The sequence below is a fragment of the Aphelocoma coerulescens genome, chromosome 6, assembly GCF_041296385.1.
Source record: "Aphelocoma coerulescens isolate FSJ_1873_10779 chromosome 6, UR_Acoe_1.0, whole genome shotgun sequence".
Lineage (NCBI taxonomy): Eukaryota > Metazoa > Chordata > Aves > Passeriformes > Corvidae > Aphelocoma > Aphelocoma coerulescens.
The window spans coordinates 20,232,460-20,251,853 of NC_091020.1; the positions used below are offsets into that span (position 1 = coordinate 20,232,460).

Consider the following 19,394-nt stretch of genomic DNA (forward strand, 5'->3'; position numbering starts at 1 on the left):
CACTGTATCAGCACTAGATGTGTATTAACAAACAATCTCTTCATGACAGCAAAGGTAAAAGTATATTTAAATACATCATAGAGACATAAAAATAACTTGTTTTATGATGTTATTGTGTGGGATTAGGCTGTGTAAACAGCAATATTCATGTTCATGAGATGTTTGGTAATATGAAAAAGAAAGTTGAGTTGATGGGTCTGAATCTTTGTCATCTTAAGTGATCATTTGCTCTTGCTTCAAACCAAATTCAAAAATGCAATTAAAACACAAAGTTCTGTTTCAGTTGCAAGCATATAAAATTTTGTATCTATAAATACACAGACACATACTATATAAAGCATCAAGTTCTGAAGAATCCATTTTTTAATCTTCAAATATTTTATCTTGCAAAATGTTTTACTTGCCTCCATATGCTGAAAATTTGAGACTTAACTCTTAATTTTTTACCAGTCCTGTTCTAAAACTATCTGCGAATATCTTGGTTATTTTCAGGAGCTGGTATCAATAGCAGTATGAGGCAAAATGTAGGTTAAGTGTTCAGTATGGCTACTTTTTTTAAATAAAATCTCTCACCTCAGAGATTAGGTGTCTGGTTTAAATGCATGTCAAATTAACATTCAGATGAAGACTAATGTTGTGATTAATGCATTGTATTGGAATTTGAGAGTTGGAGGTTTAATTCCTAGGCAGTCATTTCTTCCTGCGTGGCTGATATCAAAAATTTATTAGGAAACAGCTAGAAATATTTTAGTCTTTATGTAAAACAGGCTCAGTAATGCATCCTTTTCTTAACACAGTTTATGTTGGAGACCTTTTAGAGCAGATGGGCTCTCAAAAGGATATGTTTCCACTGCAGCTGAAGGTATTAGCTGAATGGATATATTTGGATATATTTGCTCTAAATGTAATCTAGCCAGTTTTGTTAAATACCAATAAAAATAGTGTTAGGTGTTTCAGTAAATGGGATCCAGCTTGCCCTGGACCTTGTGTGACTAGATTATGCTGATACAGCTGTTAACTTCCTTTATTAATGGGGCTAGCTAGTTCAAAGAATAGATCTGCTTTTCCCTTCCAAAAAACAAATGTTTTTGTTTTATCAACTTTTGTCTTACTCCTTTTGCTGAATACTGCAGTCAACCTTTAGATTTTCTTCTGATGTATTTTCTTGTAGAGACAAGCACTTTCCATCCTTTGTCTTTCCTTGGCCCTCCCTGTCCCAAAATACACAGACTCTTCCTTTATGCCCAGAAGACCAAAAGGCACACCTCTGTGGCTATTTTGCTCAATAGAGCTCTTTTACTGAGCAATACTAGTTGACAGTTGCCCCAGAATTCCCAAGGTGTATGATTTCCTTCATGCTTTCAGAAAAGCAAGAAATAGACATAATTAAAGCTTGAGTCCATAGATTTTTGCCCAGATTTCCCTAGAGCTGGATCGTGGTAATGCACAACCTGGACCCTAAAGTTGGCTAGCCTCATTCTCATCCTGAACCACACCTGACAGAGAGCCTGTTTCCAGCTTGAATTACCCACTTCTGAAATGGCATTCTCCTCTAGGACAATCGGGTTGTAAGTGTTCTAAAGTCAAGTATTGAACTGAATATAAAATTTTGTTGATCAAGTAGAGTTCTGTATTGTGAAAGGACATCTGCAATTTGAGATTGTTGAATTTTCCTCTTCAAGAAGGATTTAGACTCCTATTACATAAATAACATGGAGTAACATCTCTACCCCAAAGCCATACTGTTTTAAAAACACAATTATTTTTCTGGAAGCTGAATTTATTCATCAGATTTTGAGTTAAAATTTGGTGCCTCTGCAAAATGTAGCTACCCAAAGAAGGAGGAGAATGCAGAAGGGAGATGAGAAATAGAAAAACTTGAATGAAGGGAAAAATGGGGGAAGTTGGGACATGCAAAGCAGCCATAACCCAGTTTAACAGGACTGTGTATTTAACAGGACTGTGTGTTTTGCTATTATGCACTATTCCAGGAAGCTTACTATAATGGTAGCTTTGTCCTTAAATTGCTAAATAGTAGTTTTTTCATAATTTAATTTTTTAGATGTGTCATGGAGCAAATGGGAATGGACACAAAGCTGCTGTGCAATATGATACTGATCTGTACTGATTTTTAGGAAAAGCCAGTGGCTTTTGTTTAGTTGACATTATGATGCTCAGCACAGTGGATCCCACAGGGTAATACAGACTAGGAGGTGACAGTGCCAGTGCAGGCTTGGGTGTATCCCTAGTAACCATGCTGCACACTAAGGAGAGACCAATGTCATGGTGTGAGACCAGACCCCAGCACTCACCGTGGCATTCACCTCTGATACAGGTCAGACTCAGCTGGGGTAACTAACATTTTATACACTTTCTGTTTGCAGGTAGCCTAAAACTGCATGAAGTGAGCATTAATTGAGTAATTCTAGTTAGTATTTCACAGAATCCCAGAATCACTGAGGTTGGAAAGGATCTCTGGAGCTCATGTCTTCCACCTCCCCTACTTAAAGCAGGATAAACAGAGGAGATTACTCATGACCTTATCCAGTTTGGTTTTGAAAGTCTTCAATGATGGAGGCTCCACTGGGCAAACAATCCAGTGTTCCAACAACCTCACGGTAAAAATCACCTATTTCTGATGTTTAAGTGGAGTTTCCCATGTTTCAATACATGTCCATTACCTCTTGTCCTTTCACTGGGCACCACTTAGAAGATTCTTTCTCAGTCTTTTTTACTCCTTCCTCCATCAAGAATATACAGACAGTAAGGTCTCCCCTGGCTCTTCTTTCCTGCAGACTAAACACTCCCAGCTCTCTCTCTCCATCTGTCCTTGTGTAGATAGATTCTGCATTTGTTCACCTTCACAATAGATTTTTTTTTTTTTCCTAATGCTTAAATGGGATTTCCTATGTTTCAGTTTGTGTCCATTGCCTCTTGTCCTGTCACTGGACAATACTGAGAATTGCTCTGTCTTACTTCCCCATCAGGTGTTTATACACATTGCCTAGAACCCGCTCTGAGCAAGGCTAAACAACCTCAGCTCTCTCAGAAGAAGCTCCAATCCCTTAATCACCTTAGTGGCTGTTCAAGCACTTTGTATGATAAAAACATGAACAGAGGGGAGAAAATTACGTGCCAAGAGTAGCATGTACCTTCCACTTTTTATAGTAAATATTTGCATCTTTTCTATCTAATGTTTCTGTGTTCTGCAGTTTTGAAAAAATACACTTACTGACGAAGTAGGGATCTCCATCACCTTTTGTCTGGGCTAAATAAATTACAGTATTCTTGTAAGTAGCTACAAGTTTATTGTTCTTTGGCCATTAAGTGCCATTTAAATTGGCTCCTGTTTACATCAGTGGCAGTGATTTGGACAAAAACACCATTGAAAGGTTATGTTCATAGCAAGGATGTTTGCTCTAACAAATGAGTGAAATTGACTTTTATACTGAGTAAAATTTGTATGCAAAGATTTGGACAGGTGTTCCTAGAATCCAGACAAACTATTTCCTTCTTCAAAAAAGTGACTGGATTTAATCTATCTAGAATGAAACAGTATACCTTCCATTTCTCTTCTTTATGGTTATCTTTGATATGTGGTTTTGTTAGCACCACATTATTTGTACCAAAAGCACTAGTTTTCAGGAGTATTATTGAGTCTCTCTACTGAAATTCATTAGCTTGTCCTCATTGACTGAGAGACACTAATATAAAACAGGATTATAAGAAAGCAGTTTCAGTACCTCATCTTGACAGTTTTCAACTGTTCTCGAGTTTTTTGTACTATTCACTGGTATATAAAGAAAAAGGTAAGGGAAAGGTATCGCTTCACTGGTACAAATGTGAAAAAAACCAGATGAAAGGAAGAAAATTGTACAATAGATTTTAAATATATCAGCTAAAACTGTAAATTGCCAGTCTGTGTTTGAAAGTATCTCTTTTAGATATATTTTGTAACAATGGTTTCTGTCATGATTTAGGTAAGTTGATGCATAATGGAAGACACAGCCCCCAAATACATATTTTAGTTCCTGACTGATAGAGGGTTATGTTGGTACCAGTGTTTCTGACAAGTTTAAAAGACACAGGATAAAACACTAGACAGAATTCCAGATTTCTCAGCAGGAAAAATGTAAATCGCCTTAATTTTATTCCTACTGAGCTGTGGCAACTGCGGTCTTGTATTTAAATGTGAATTATTAAATAGACAGCATGATTATGATAGGAGCAGACTATGTGTTTTTTGTATCAACAAGTTCTCATAAGCCAAATACCTTGTCAAAGTTTCATATTCCCATCTATGCATTTGCAATAAAGGGAAATAATTTTAAGAGTATTATGCCTTTTATTCTTAAAAGCTTCCCAAGGAGATTAGATTAAGGAATGGAGTGAGATTTGCCATATAAATTGACAGGTGAAACCTTCTAGCTTTATGCCTCTAGAACCTAAAGTTATTACAGCACTGAAGAAAATAGTCACATCTAAAAAAATCAGTAAAATGCATGCAGATTGTAGTAATGTAGAAAGGTCAGAAATTGGATATCTTTAGCATAGTTTATAATTTGCTTTAGAAAACCATTCTTGAAATGTATTTAACATTTACGGGAGCTCAGTTCATTACAAAATGTGAAAAATTCTGCAAGTAAAAATGTTTAGGGTAAATTTGTGCTTTTTCAAGTGTGTTGGTACAGTGAAAAGAAAAGGCAGCTGGCAACCTGAAGCTGAGCTATTATATCTGTGATAAATCTCATAGAATCTCTTAGTGTTTGACAGTCACTATAGAATTTGGAACTCTTGCAATACAGATTAGAAATAGCAGCAAGGTATGAAACAATAATAAAGAATGATGTATGCTCTCTGCTAATTTTATACACCTTTGTTCAATGTAAGGAGGTGACTGTTACATAATATCTGTACATTGCTGCATGGACTTCCACACTAAGCTTGATGAAAGCTGTTAATCATGCATTTTAATGAGGACTGTAGGCTTGCATGGACTCTGGGCATGCATAGTAAAGCAAGATAGTGAAGATGTTTATACAGTCCAGGCCTAAAGATGTAATATAAATATAGTTAACCTGCCACTTAAGTATAGATATCCTTGCAGGGGAATGTAGTGAGTTTAGCAAGATTGTGATTCTTTTTGAGGAGGAAATAAAGATCTGTTTTTCTGTATACAAAGCAAGATTCTTAATACAATGATCCAATTTGTACATTTTTCAGATGTTCTCATTAAGTGCCATTATATATTTAAGAACCAAAGCAGATATTTTTTTGTTTTATTCAAACATCTTGATCTCTAGAAGGGCTTTGCCTGTACTGGTATGCCTAAGAATTCATTTTAGACTCAAAAGCATGTAGTCTCGTGAAGTATTAGCTACATTTCTCACCAACATTTTCTTCCTACAGAATTTTCTAGCAAAGTAGTCTACAATCATGTCTAGTTTATGAGACTGGACAAGTTAGAAATGTGAAAATGAGCTTCAGCAGACAATACAATTTTCTAAAAGCAGGATTGTGTCTATTCTTTGTATTTTGAGAGGGACTCAGCCCTGCTCTGTTGAGAGCCCTAAAAACAGGGAGTCCAAACTGCCACATCATACTCAGCTAAAAGCCACATGATCTCATTAGCACTGCACTGAACCCAGACTTCCAAGTACTACAGGAGGAAGTTCAAGATGCAGGGATCGTAAACATGGTCTCACAGTTTTTGGTTGATTTTGTGCTCAATCTAACTAAATGCACATAAACCAAGAATATGCTGTTTACATGCAGGCAGAGTCTGAAGGCCAGGATTTTGTAACTGAAAAAAAAAAAAAAAAATCAAACTTACTTTGCATACTTGAGAATTGTGTGTATACATCTTTTCTTTAGAAAACTCAGTGATGATAATGTCAGATGCTGGCACCATTTATGCAAACTTTTTTGGTTTTGTGCAGTCATGGAACTGAGGTTGGGCAAACCAGCAGTCAACTTCCTAAGCTAATGACACTGCAGAACTGGCAGATGATGCCAAGTTATGGGCTGATTGCTCACTTGAGAATAGGTTCTGGCTAGAATCCTGAGTTTGTCTCTCCTCAAAACTAGCACATTATTCACATGAAGAATCACCTAAATATATCAGTTTTGCTTAGTTTCTTCCATTAGTATAGTGGATAAAAAATATTAGATTTCAAGATAATGCTTTCAGTGAAATGTTATATGGAGTGATTCTCATTTGTTAATGTGAACTGTTACAAATATCTAAAATACGGAAAGAACTTTTATGTTTGCTTTTTCTTATGGAAATTTTAAAATCTAACTCAGTAGGCCAAATTTCATAGTGACTATAGTCATATGAGTAGATGGACAGGATCACATGGAAAATGTTGCTGCACAGACCTTGACTCTATGTATACATATATATGCTAAATTGCTGTCAAAAAAGATCATAGGAGGATGTGAAGCTTGGTATCTCAGTCTGCCCCCTATTTTCTCTTAGTTTATCCAGAACAAACATTCCCTATTTTACAAGTTAGAATCAAATTCGCAAGTATCTGTGTTAGGTTTTCTCCAATGAAGCTGTTTTAATGGGATGACAAAGTGACATTTCCCATGAATGAGTCCCATGCAGTTCAAATGAAATGGAGTCCATCCAACAGTATGTTATTAAGTTAAAGGTTTTATTCTTGAGAGAGATGGAAACAGAACTCGTGTTGAAAATTGATTGAAGTAGAGTAGTTAACTCCCTAAGACATTGTGAATGTCAGTAATTTCTCTTGTAAAAGATGAAGCAATTTGGTCTCTACTTTTCTATTTCCTTTCAAGCCTCTTTGTTTTCTGGTTCTGCCATCATAACAGACATGAGTAGATTTGTTGAGCTTATTGACATTTTGAATTTGTTTTGACTTAAGATCTAGTAGCAAGTCTTGTTTTTAATTTGCAGTGCAAGTTGATTGCATAATTGTGAAGCTGTTTGACATATGTGATACAATTTGATTTGCATTCCTGCCAGTTTTCAACTGTAAGAAACAAAATCTGTTAGTAACAATTGTGGTCGGAATCATTGGAGGCTTCTTACAGTTTGTTTTCATTGTGTTCATTTGTCCTTTAATTTCATGGAAATTGAGAGATGACACTCTGTAAAACTATTTGAAGACTTCAGGTAATTGTTTAGCTGAGGTGTATATGTTGATGTAAGTGGCTTTGATAATTTAAGGGGAAAAAAAGAGTGGGAAAAATATCTATTATATATAATAGGTATTTTTATATATTATAGGTATAAAATGCAGTATAGAATGGAAGAGGACATATATTACTGACAAAAACAAGGATTTTTTTTTAAAGTAATAGAATTATAGCAAGTAGCCATTGGGATGTTTTGTGAAAATGCATAGACTACATTGTGACTTGATTAACAAACTGGAAACCTATGTTCATACTGTTATGGAAATACTTTTCCCCTGGAAGGATAGATACATCAAATTGGCAAAGTGTTTTCTCTATGACTTACAGATCCTGGAAGTCTGTGGAGGAGACACAATATTGCCCATGCAGACAACAGCTGTTTAAGGCTGGCCTGTGCATGAGTACAGCACTGGAATTTTTCTGATAATCACTGATAATCTGAGTGTCACCAATTGTTTTATTTTTTTCCATTGTGGAGTAGCAGGGAGACTTGAAGTAGAATTAATTCCAGAGCAGATTTTCTCTGGAGAAGCCTCAGAATAAGCAGGTGATACTAATGTAGAGAGCAGAGTAAAAGGAAACTGAACTGGCAGAAGCATATAATCAGATGGCAATAGATAAAATAGTTAAGAAGTATTGGAGATTATACAATAATAGAAATGGCAACACAGGTGTGATTTCCATTAATTCAGAGACAGTCTAAAAAACTCTCCAGGCTACTGGAGAAGTAAATGGCCGGAGACCAAAAATGTAATTCTGATGATGTGAGATGTTCGTGGTTCAGGGAGAACAACTGATTAAGAACCAAGGCAATTGTTTCAAATTATGTATCTTTAAGATGTTACCAAAGCACACCACCATTACTTGCTCTACTTACACAGACTTGCTAGCTTCTGTACTTATACAGAATTGTTAGAAATTTATATAAAGCATAGGACTATAAAAGACTGCTTTGGTGATGCCCTGTGGTTCTCCACAATCACAGGCAACTCTGAAATAATGCCTGCTCCATTGCAGCCTACAGAACATACCAAGAACCACAAAACTTTTTTTTCAATACCCTATAAAAAGGTGAAGGAGATGCAGCACAGCAGACCAAAGTGCATGGAAGTTAGAATGCCATGAGATAAAACCAGGAGAGGTTGAGGATACCACCAGTGTTTTAGTTGCCCAGAGATCCTAACTCCACCACAGATCATCGGTTTTTAACCAAGCACACAGGCAAATGGAGGCACAGAAGCATCTTGGTTTTATATCTTGTAAACCTCCTGCCGTTGCATTGCTCCCTGTGAGCAGTCTCTGATGCTTCAAAGGCAAGCCCCACTTCACCAAAAATTGATTACCTATGAAAAAGACCAAACAACTGTTGTGGAACAATACAAGGTTTTATACAATAACAAAGAATCTTTGCCTTTAAAGCCAAAATAATGTCAGTTAGGTCATTCTCACATGAAGAATCAGCTTGGCTACATGGCCGTCTATACCTGTACCATGCTTTAAAAACCCCAAACAAACCAGAAAGCAACAGCTGATCACAGTTCACACATTGGACACTGGGTTAACTGAATAGACAATTTGGTCACTAAAATTTTGTAAGTTTGTCTCACTTCCTCTGGGAAGTTTCTGGATATGTTTGTGTCTGATAAATGTAATCATGCCTATTAAAACTATTCTTCAAAACAAAAATCCAGAACAGTGACAAAATAATCAAGGAAACAGAAGGAAAATACCTTTTAAAAATATGCCCATTGCACTTAATTCTTAAATCTACTGCTGCTTTTACCTGGAAAGTTTGGATTCTGCTGAGATAGATTGGTGTTTTTAAGTTTGCAATACCTCTGAAGACTATAACCATAGTTCTTAAATTTGTTGTTTCCAGGGAGGTATGTCAAACTGGTCCCAAGATCTTCACTCAGTATATTTAATGGTCAGTAAATAATATGTTCTAAACCAGATATTTTTTCCCTTCAACCTCTGCATACAAGTGACTAAAGTTAAATTGTCTCCTTTATGCTTGTGACAATTCCTACTCAATTTTTTTTCAGAGTTATGATTTCTTTTTCTTGCACTGGCAGTCTCCCTCTCCCACTACTATGACCTTGTTTCTTGTTTTCTCTTTCCCTAGCTGGGAAGAGACAGTGTGTGCTGTGGCTGACCAGTATTTTACTGTGCTAAGGAAATGTTTAACAATACAGATCTGCTCAGCTTTCCCTTGCCGGAGTCAGTTATTTGATTCTCTATTCTTTACTAGCAGCCAATTATTATAAAGTCTGTAGGAACTTATTTTACAATTTCTCTTGCTTTTTAAAAGTTCCTGGAATTTAGTTGAACACAGTTGGAATACTGTGTGATGCAATTTTACCTTTCCCTTGAAGTGTTTCTTGAATGCATTTTTCTTGTTTACGTATTTGTCAATGGCCTAATAATACAGATGTTGGCCTTTTGCCACCTGCTTTGCTACTTTACTTTAGGCTATAAAAGAAGAGTAAGCATTAAGAAATCCTCTATATATCCCAGAAGTAATATTATGTGCTAATATATGGCTTCTTATAGAGAGCCCAGTAGGGATGAAGAAAAACCCTCATGGTAGAAATGCAAAAACCTCATTGCTGATCATTTTCACTAGTGAGTGATGGGGATAAGAATAGCCTAATTCCTATTGTTTCCCATCAAATCAAAGGCAGTCTTCACACTGAGCATAATACTATTTTTTATATGATAAACAGTGTTACTACTCTTTGCCTAAAAAGCAAAGAAGTATGTCACATGATCCCAAGATTATGGCAAAGACTTTAGTAATGGCAGTAAGAGCTAAGTTTACTTGCTGCTAGTAAATTATTCATATATATGAGAAACTATACAAGATGGAGCAAGGAAAATTCCAACGGGTCCCAAATAAATTAATGCACAATGAGGATAGTCAGGGGTTGAGACAGGTTGCCTGGAGAGGTTGTATAATTGCCATCCTTAGATATACTCAGACTTTCTTTGGATGAAGCCCTGAGCAATCTGAATTAACTACCATTAGGCCTGCTTTGAGCAAAGGCATTAGATCAGATGATGTCCAAGGTCCTGCCAACCCAATTAGTGTTCTATTGCAGATAATGTTCTACTTGATTGGGAATTTAACACTGGAAATAAGAGATCCCAGAGTGGTTATATGTGATCTCTTCTTCCTATCTGAGTAAATTTTAAGTAATTTGCCTGCAGTTTGAGGGAGGTTGATCTTCCTCTCTGTGCAGCACTGATGAGGTGACATACGAAGTGCTCTGTCCAGTTCCCAGAATAAGACGGACATGAAGCAAGTCTCAGGGCCCCAAAGAAGTTTAAGGGATTGGAGCATTGTTTATATAAGGAGAGGTTGAGAGTTTGGGGACTGCTCAGCTGGGAAAAAAAAGTCTCAAGGGGATCTTTTCAGCATATGTAATTCCTTGATGGGAAGGAATGAAGATGTAGAAGTCAAACTGTTCTCTGTAGTGCCCAGTGACAGAAAAAAATGTAATGGGTACAAATTGAAACACATGGAATTCTATCTGATAACAAGAAAACTTTTTTTTTTTACTATGAAGGTGATCAAAACTGGAACAGATTGCCCAGAGAGTGTGTACAGCCCTATCTGTGGAGATAATCAAAACCCAGCTGGATACAGTCCTGGACAACCTGCTTTAGCTGACCCTGCTTGAGCAGACAGTTTGGATTAGATGATCTCAAGAGGTGTCTTCCAACCTAAGGAATTCTGTGAAGTTTTCAAGTTTTTAAAAGCTGTAGAATGGCACTTCTATCAGATGTCTGGAGAATCAGTATTCAGTGAAGGTGAATACTGTGGTTCTCTCTAAATGTCATTCAGATTGCTACAGAATTTCTATTAAGAAAAGTAGGGATTTTTTGTTTTGGTAGTTTCCTAGTTCAGATGTGCATCAGTAATTCTTCCATTTACAAAATACAAGTAACTCTTAGGATGACTGGAGGGTAGTTGGAGATTTGCCTAGGAACAGACTCCAGAGTAGCTCGATAGGGAGGTAACATTGTACCAATGTGGATCTTCTTGCAAAGTTAGAATTATTCACTCATTTCAAATGTTGCTGAGAATTTGGCTTTATTGACCAATGTTTATTTCATCTTTGAAATTTACTTGGGAGCTGACATCAAACATTGGTATATTTCAAAAAGTATTAGAACTGCTTTAATGAAATGCTTGGACTTCACAAGTTCTTGTGTGTCCTGGCTGTTCCTTTAAAAAATATATTTTATTCATATTAAAGTAAGCAATTACTCTGTTTCACATCCAGTAGTTCTTCAGGGATTTCAAGAAACTACTCCTCAAGGTTGATAATGCTTAGAAAGTAGCCTTTATTTTCTATGTGTTAGGAAAGCTCATATATGTGAAAAAAGGACTTGGCTTTTAAAAAAAGTAAGCACTGTGTTAGAGGACACTGAGGACTGCTGAGTAAAAGTCAGTTGGTGAGAAAGTCAAAAGTTTAAGAAACACAGAAAAATGAGAGCAGCTGTATTTTCATCACTCATTTGAGGGCTATAATCACCCTCTCTGTCATACCATGTTTCCTGTCACTAATACATGACATATATTTACTCTGATGAGCTCCGTTCATTTCTTAATTCTGTTTCTTTCATAGTATGAAATGACTGCCTTGTTTGATTCAAGCACTATTCTTGTTACCTTTGAACTGCTATAAGCAGATCAAAATGCTCACATCATTTATATGGACTTGTATTTTTAAATAAACCTGTTGCATGCAATGCTAGGAGTTAGCTATCTTTGAAATTATAATTAATTTGTAAGCACTTATTAACATAATTTGTTTCCTGATGATATAAAGCATAAGTATTTAAGAATCTATTTTCCTCTGATAATGAAATGTGAGCTTCTTCTGTGATGCTTCTCATTTGCTCTTTATGTTGTGGTCTGGAAAGGTGCTGAAAGCCTCAGCTTTCATCACCTTCAGTCAGCATCTCATAAATACAACTTGGTACCAGCAGGGCTGAGTTCCTGCACTGTGGAGAGATGAGGCAAGAATTTGTCATGTACACTATCACTTACCTGGCATGGGATTGGTTGTCCTTAAAAGAGGGACTTCAGTATGACTTATGGGAATCAATGCCAGCTGTGTATGTTTGCAAGTATCCCAACTGCTGTGTGAGCATTACTGCATGGGCTACACAGTATAATAAAGGACATAACTGAGTTTTTAAATGTGATTGAATAGAATATCGTGCATCCATTACTGCGTAAATATGAGCCTACCTGATTAATTCGTTTAGAAAATGTTGGGTTCTTTTATTTCAAATGGGACACTTGATAAACTATGCTTTGAAATCTCACTTAGAATACAGTTTAGTATTAAAACAAGCCTTACCACATGCACTGGTTTGGAAACAGCCAGGAGAGCATCAGCAGTTGCTTGTTTTAAATGCATGTATATAAGATTAATAATGCTGTATCAAATTACATTGGAGCAGGGCCACTCTTATGCACATTATGAAATACGTCAATTTCTACTAAACTGAGTGAATGGGACTAAAGAAAATATTCCCATGAGATATGTATAGTTTTTGTTGTCTCTTTCTCTGTTTAGTGTTCTGTAGCCTGTGACTTGTCTGAGTGTGCTTTATGGTATAAAAATGCAAACAACGGTTAACAGTAGAAAGCCAAAATCATCAAAACACAACTCTGTTAAACTATACTGAATCCTGGGGTGCATCAGGCACAGCATCACCTGCCCATCAGCAGAGGTGGCTGTCCTGCTCTGCTCTGCACTGGTGCAGCCTCACCTTGAGTGCAGGGGAGAGTTCTGGCCACCTCAATATGAGAAAGATTTAAAGCTGTTAGTGAGTGTCCAAAGGAGGGCTATGAAGATGGTGTGGGGCCTAGAGGGGAAGCCTTACGAGCAGCAGGCAGCTCGGGTCACTTGGCTTGTTCTGCCTGCAGGAGACTGAGGGGAGACTTCATAGCAGTCTGCAGTTTCCTCCTGAGGGGAAGCAGGGGGCCAGACACTGATCTCTTCTCTCTGGGGACCAGTGACAGGACACGAGGGAATGGCCTGAAGCTGAGTCAGGGGAAATTTAGGCTGGATATTAGGAAAAGGTTCTTCACCAAGAGGGTGGTTGGGCACTGCAACAGGGTCCCCAGGGAAGTGGTCTCAGCACCAAGCCTGACAGAGTTGAAGAAGCAGTTAGACAATGCTTTCAGGCACGTGGTATGATTCTTAGGATGTTCCTGTACAGGGCCAGGAGTTGGACTTTGATGATCCTTGTGGGTTCCTTCCAACTCAGGATACTCTACGATTCTACGCTGCTTCAAAAGATTTTTAGCTATATAAACTTCTGTTCACGTTGTGGAGAAATAACCTCATAGAAGATTAACATTTTATCAGGAAAAATCATTCACATTCTGTTGAATTGCTCTGTGTCTGGTTTATCATGCATTCATCATTGCACTGTAACTTTAATTGTAGCCGTTTTTGATGCACCTGACTCAGACTAGCAATTGAATTGCTGTAAATGGAGATCTATTGCCTGGTAAATATTACAGCAGTAGGAGTGGATGGCAGAAACAGGCCAAAGTTATTAAAGCCTTCTGCTGTTGCAGCACTTACACAAGGATGAACGGGAAAGTGCACTGGAGGGCCAGTGCAAAATGAGCATTTATTTCGAAATGCGGAACAGAAAAGCAAAGACCTAAAACAGTCGCAGGTAATGTGGTGGCATTGCAGCTGATACAGGAAACGTCTCCTTGTGTTTCTGTCATTATTGTTAAAAGCGGTATAAAATAAATTTTCTATAAATAATACAATTGGGAAATTAAGGGAGCATTAGTTTTATGGATAATTACCTGGTAATATGTTGGATTTCTGTGACTAGGGGGGCAAAAAGCAGATGCACTGAGCCACGGAGACAGCTTTCACTCGTGCTAAGCCGCTGGCTAGTTGGTCCCGGTTCGAGGAAAGCTCACGTATTTTCATGGGATTTGGGCTAACTTACTGCAGTATTTAGTGTTTGCGGGCTGGAGAATGGGTTTAACTTTCACCCTTCCACGGGGAGAAGCTGAAGTTATTTTTCAGAAACGGCGCCGGTGCTCCAGCGGGTGTACGCCGGGCCGAGGGCGCGGGCCGGGCGCCGCTCCTGCTCTTACCTGGGGCCGGCAGCGCCGCCGCCCCGCTCCCGGCCGGCCGCCGTGCGGGCAGCCCGCGGTGCGGGGCAGCGCAGGGCTCCGGCCGCCGCCGCCCCGAGCGGCGCTGCGGGCTGTGGCGCAGCGGGGCTCGGCCGGGAGCAGCGCCTGCGCGCCCGTCCCGCCCGCCCCGGGACCGGCCGCGGCAGCCCGGCGGGGAGGAGGGAGCGCTCCGAGCGGGGGAGGCGCGCGGCGTTTCCCTTTCTCTTTCGCCGGGCGCCCGCCCGAGGCCGCGGGGCTGCGCCAGGTACGGCCGGGGCCGCGGCGGGGGCGGGAGGCGCCGCAGGTGCGGGAGGGGAGGGACGGGAGCCGGGCGAGCGGGGGCAGAGGCGGGCGGCCGCCGCCCTCTCCGGCCGCGGGTCCCGCGGGGCCGGGCGGCGGGGGGGCTGCTCCCCGCGGGGCCCGGCGCGGCCTGCGGGCCCGGCGCGGCGGGGCGGGCTGTGCCGGGCGGGCTGTGCCGGCGGGGCGGCCGCGGCCCCTGCACCTGTCACCGCGGCCCCGAGTCCGTCCCGCCGGCGGCCGGAGCCCGGCGGGGCGGGGGCGCGGCCTCGGACCTCGGCTGCCGGCTCACGGCGGCTGCTGTTATGTAAATTACAGCTCCGTGCTGCTGCCAAGTTCATGGCGACACTGGTCCTCCCGGGCATCGCCGCTGTCCGGCCAGGTTCACACAGCTTTCTTTTTCCACGTGTGTTACAGGTAGGAAAATGACTCGTCCGGTGCAGGAGCAGGAGTTATGAGCCATGTCTCAGTGAGACCTGCGGAATTAAGATCAAATGCCTGGAGAAGTCCAGTTGCACAGAGTAGCGCCACAGCTCCTGTGAACTGTGGACATCGACCCCTCTCAGACTTGCTTCTCTGGCCCCAAGCACTCTGCCAGCATTTCCTGCCCCACGAATGGCTACTCAGAGGAAGCATTTGGTGAAAGATTTCAATCCTCATATCACCTGCTATATCTGTAAAGGCTATCTCATCAAGCCAACTACAGTAACAGAGTGCCTCCATACCTGTAAGTAGTACTTTTCAAAATAGTTCCTCCTTCATAAGTTATATTTTCTTGAATTGTTAATGTGTTTAATATGACCACTGTGCTTGTTTTTGTTTACTGAATTTTTACATTATATACTCTGAATTAATCTAGTTTCTTCTGGAGTTTCCTAAACACTGGTCTGCAGTCTGGGTCATCTTGAACTGTGTTCAGTTCTGTGCTCCACAGTACAAGAGAGGTACAGAGCTCCTGGAGCAGGTCCAGCGGAGAGTACTAAGTTGATTAAGGATCTGTAGGACCTCTCTTACAAGGAAAGGCTGAGGGTGCTAGGCCTGTTCAGGCTCAGGAAGAGGTGGCTGAGAGGGGACCTCATTAAGGTGTGTATATATCTAAAGGGTGGGTGTCAAGAGAATGGAGCCAGGCTCTGCTCAGTGGTCCCAGCCAATAGAACAAGAGGTTATGGGCAGAAACTGATGCACAGGAAGTTCCACCTGAACATGAGGAGGAACTTCTTTTCTGTATGGGTGACCATGCACTGGAACAGATTGCCCAGAGAGGGTGTGGAGTCTGCCTCACTGGAGATATTCAAGAACAGTCCAGATGTAATTCTGTGCCACGTGCTCTGGGATGGCCCTGCTTGAGCAGAGAGGTTGGACCAGAAGACCAGGTCTCTTCCAACCTGACCCATTCTGTGAGGGTATGTCAGCTCTGCTGAACACCTTGCAGAGTACAGAGACCCTTTTGTTTCCCCTAAGCCTAGTGGTGATTGTGCTGGCTCTAACACCAACCTTGTATCACTGTGGCCTGTCTGATTACAGATGAGATCATTGGGTTAGGTGTGCTTATTTGATAATACAGCCATGCTTCTGAAACTTAAGCTGACGTATCTGTTGGCAGTGTGTATGATGGGTACACTAGTTCGGTCAGAACTGGCACACATCTCTCTAATGAGTTCCATGGCACAACGCAGAGAAATACATGAAAGGTGGCAAAATATTTACTTAGGGAGTAGATCTCTTTCAAACTATCGCATTAAAAGTTTGTCTTCTGCTCCTACTACATCTGAAACATTGGCATGTATGAATTATATTAAATGTATGAATGGTCCTGTCAAACTCTGTCATCTTACTTTCAGAGGCTTATTTACATGCTTGACTTTTTTTACATTTATTCCTGAATAGGCAGTAGTTTCACTGGACCTTCTTGAGAATTTGGCATCTTTTCAAATAGTATTTGAAGTCTTCTAAAAGAAGAGTAAGGGGAACTGTATGTCTTCTGGTAGATTTCCCATTTTAAACCTTTAATAAATATCAATTAAAAGTCTCGTCTTGGCATTTCCAGTCATTTCTGTGCAGTGCTGTTCTTGCAGTTGTTATCTTCACTGTTAATTTTTACAATTTGGTATTCCATCCCTACTGTCTGAAGTACAGAGAGAATTAAAATAATGGAAGCCATTGTGCAGCAGGAAAACTGTGACACAGTGGCCATCACAGAAACATGGTGGGATAACTCACACAACTGGAGGGCTGCAGTGGATGGCTATAAAACTCTTCAGAAGGGATAGGCAAGGAAGGAGAACTGGTGGAGTAGCACCAGGTGTGTCAAGGGAGTGTTTTGAGTGTCTAGAATTTAGTGATGGTGATGATAGAGTTGAGTTTATGGGTAAGAATTGGGGGGAATGGCCAACAAGGCAGGTACCATGGTGGGAGTCTGTTACAGATCACATAACCAGAATGAAGAGGCAGATGAAACATTTGATAAGCAGCTGAGGGAAGTCTCACAATCACTAGCACTTGTTTTAGAGGGAGACTTCAATTTGCCAGATCCCTGCTGGAAATAGCAGAGAGAAGACAGTCTAGGAGGTTCCTGGAGTGGGTGGAAGATAACTTCGTGACATAGTTGTTGAGTGAGGCCGTGCTGGACCTGCTGTTTGTGAGCAGAGAAGGACTGGTGGGTGCTGTGACAGTTGGAGGACGTCTTTGGGCACAGCAGTAACAAAAAGATAGTTTTCAATTCTTGGATAAGTAAGGAGGGCATTTAGCAGAACCACTTCCCTGGACTTCTGGAGGGCGGATTTTGGAGCTTGGTTGATGGAGTCGCTTGGGAGGCAGTCCTTAAGGGCAGAAGAGTCCAGGAAGGCTGTATGTGCTTTAAGAAGGAAATCCTAAAGGCACAGGAGCAGATTGTCCCCATGCACAGAAAGATGAGCTGGCAGGGAAGGTGACCAGCCTGTCTGTACAGAAAGCCTTGTCTGGAACTTAGTAAGAAAAGTAGAGTTTATGAATTTGAAAGAAGGGGTAGTCAACCCAGAAGGACTGCAAGGATATTGTGAAGTTATGAAGAGAGAAAACTAGAAGGGCCAAAGCCCAACCAGAACTTAATCTGTCTACTGCCATAATAGACAATTAAAAATGTTTCTATAAATACATTATCAAGAAAAGGAGTGCTAAGGAGGATCTTCATCCTTTATTGGATACAGAGGGAAAATAGTGACAAAGAATCAGGAAAGACTGAGGTACTTAACAGAGGTAAATTTTTCAGAGAGAGGTAAATATATTATTAAATTCTCTTTCCCTTTTAAGAAACTGGAAAAATTCCAGTATAAGCTAATTTTTTATGGTTGAAGTTTAATGAGCATTAGTAACTTTTTAAAAGATTGGGGTGAGAGGAAAATATTTACATCAGAAATCAGATGTAAGAAAAAAATGCTTTTATTATGGTATCTTTTTGTCTGTGTAATTTATTTGTTTATTTACTTTTGCTCCTGTTACAAAAGAATAATGGCAGAAGGAGCATTGTCTTCTCAGCAGCATCTGCTTCTTTTGTTCTTTTGTAGTTTGTGAGCTCTTCACTGAGCCTGCTCTGTTACAGCCTAGTTCCCAGGTTAGAGCAGGTGAATTTTACTGAGCTGCCATGTACTTACACAGGTCTCCTCGCAGAAGAACTACCACATGTTTGAGTTATGTAGAAATGCAGGAAAGAAGGTGGTGTTTCTTTAAAGCAAAGTCTAGTTTTAGTTGCCAGAATACAAAGCTTACAATAATGGAAAGGAAAATAAAAACTTGAAAAAATTTTGAAAATGCAAATCTTATGTCTCAGAAGAAAAGGTGATGGCAGAATTCAGGAAGGTACTCTGATAAATTATCTTATACTTGCAGAAAATACTTAATCTTTTTAAGTTGTAATTTTTTTTTCAAGTGCAGGTATGGTACCATACAGGCATGATTCTTCAGTATTGTCCAAATACCACAGAATACAATGATTTTAACTGTCCTTTGTTATTTGTCTTGTACTTGCTAATTGCTTTAATTGAAAACAGTGTTGTACAAATGATCTAAATCTGCAGATATTAGTGGTTGAAGAAGCAGCATAAATTCATTAGATACTGGGAGTACAGTGTATTACTCTGGACAAGATGAAAAGCATGTATTGACACAGATGTTCTCCAGTGATCATAGGGGAACTAATGTGATCAGTGGTAACCAAAGCAGGGAATTAGCAGCTAATTCACCTATTCTGTACTGCTGAAAATATTAAGTAAAGTTTTGCTCTGAGAAATGAGTGCCTTTTCAATAGGAGATGTTTCTGATGGGGCTTTTGAAAATGTTGGACAGATAACTCCACTATTCACGGGGAAACCTAAGTGCAACTCGGGTAGCAGAAGTGCAGACTTTCCTATCTCTGTTGGGAAGGAAATGGTTATGTTACTGCAAAATTACTTAGTCTGCAAATTCAGTACTTCATTTCTTTTTTGCTACTTCCAACAGAATGGTTTTGTCTTATGGACTGAGACCTTTTATTCCAGTCTGTTACACAGTTGTCAAGGATGTTTAAGAACTACTGATGGAAGAAGGCTGGATGTGAGCTAAAGGGCATGTCCCATCGTCTGTCTCCTGAGTCACTCCGTTGTTTAGTAGAGTGTGCACTTACAAAACTTGAAAAATAAACTTTCCTCAAGAACATTCTTTAGTATCTTAGAAAATAACAGGCTGTTTACACAATCGTAGAAATGTTGATTGAAAGGGACATCTGGAGGTTGTCTAGGCCAACTTCATG

General features: G+C 39.9%; 1 protein-coding gene across 4 annotated transcripts in view; it reads left to right on the forward strand.

The window, feature by feature from the left end:
- Positions 1–19,394, forward strand: part of PCGF5 (polycomb group ring finger 5) — a 117,125-nt gene that overhangs the window by 68,779 nt on the left and 28,952 nt on the right. For 3 of the 4 annotated variants that reach the window (XM_069019656.1, XM_069019660.1, XM_069019659.1), the window contains one exon: positions 15,050–15,359. In XM_069019656.1, the coding sequence (XP_068875757.1) occupies positions 15,248–15,359 (112 nt within the window). In that variant the 5' untranslated portion in view covers positions 15,050–15,247. Of the gene's footprint in view, positions 1–14,490; positions 14,601–15,049; positions 15,360–19,394 lie in introns of those variants that run through there. The other variant, XM_069019657.1, reaches the window with a different exon arrangement.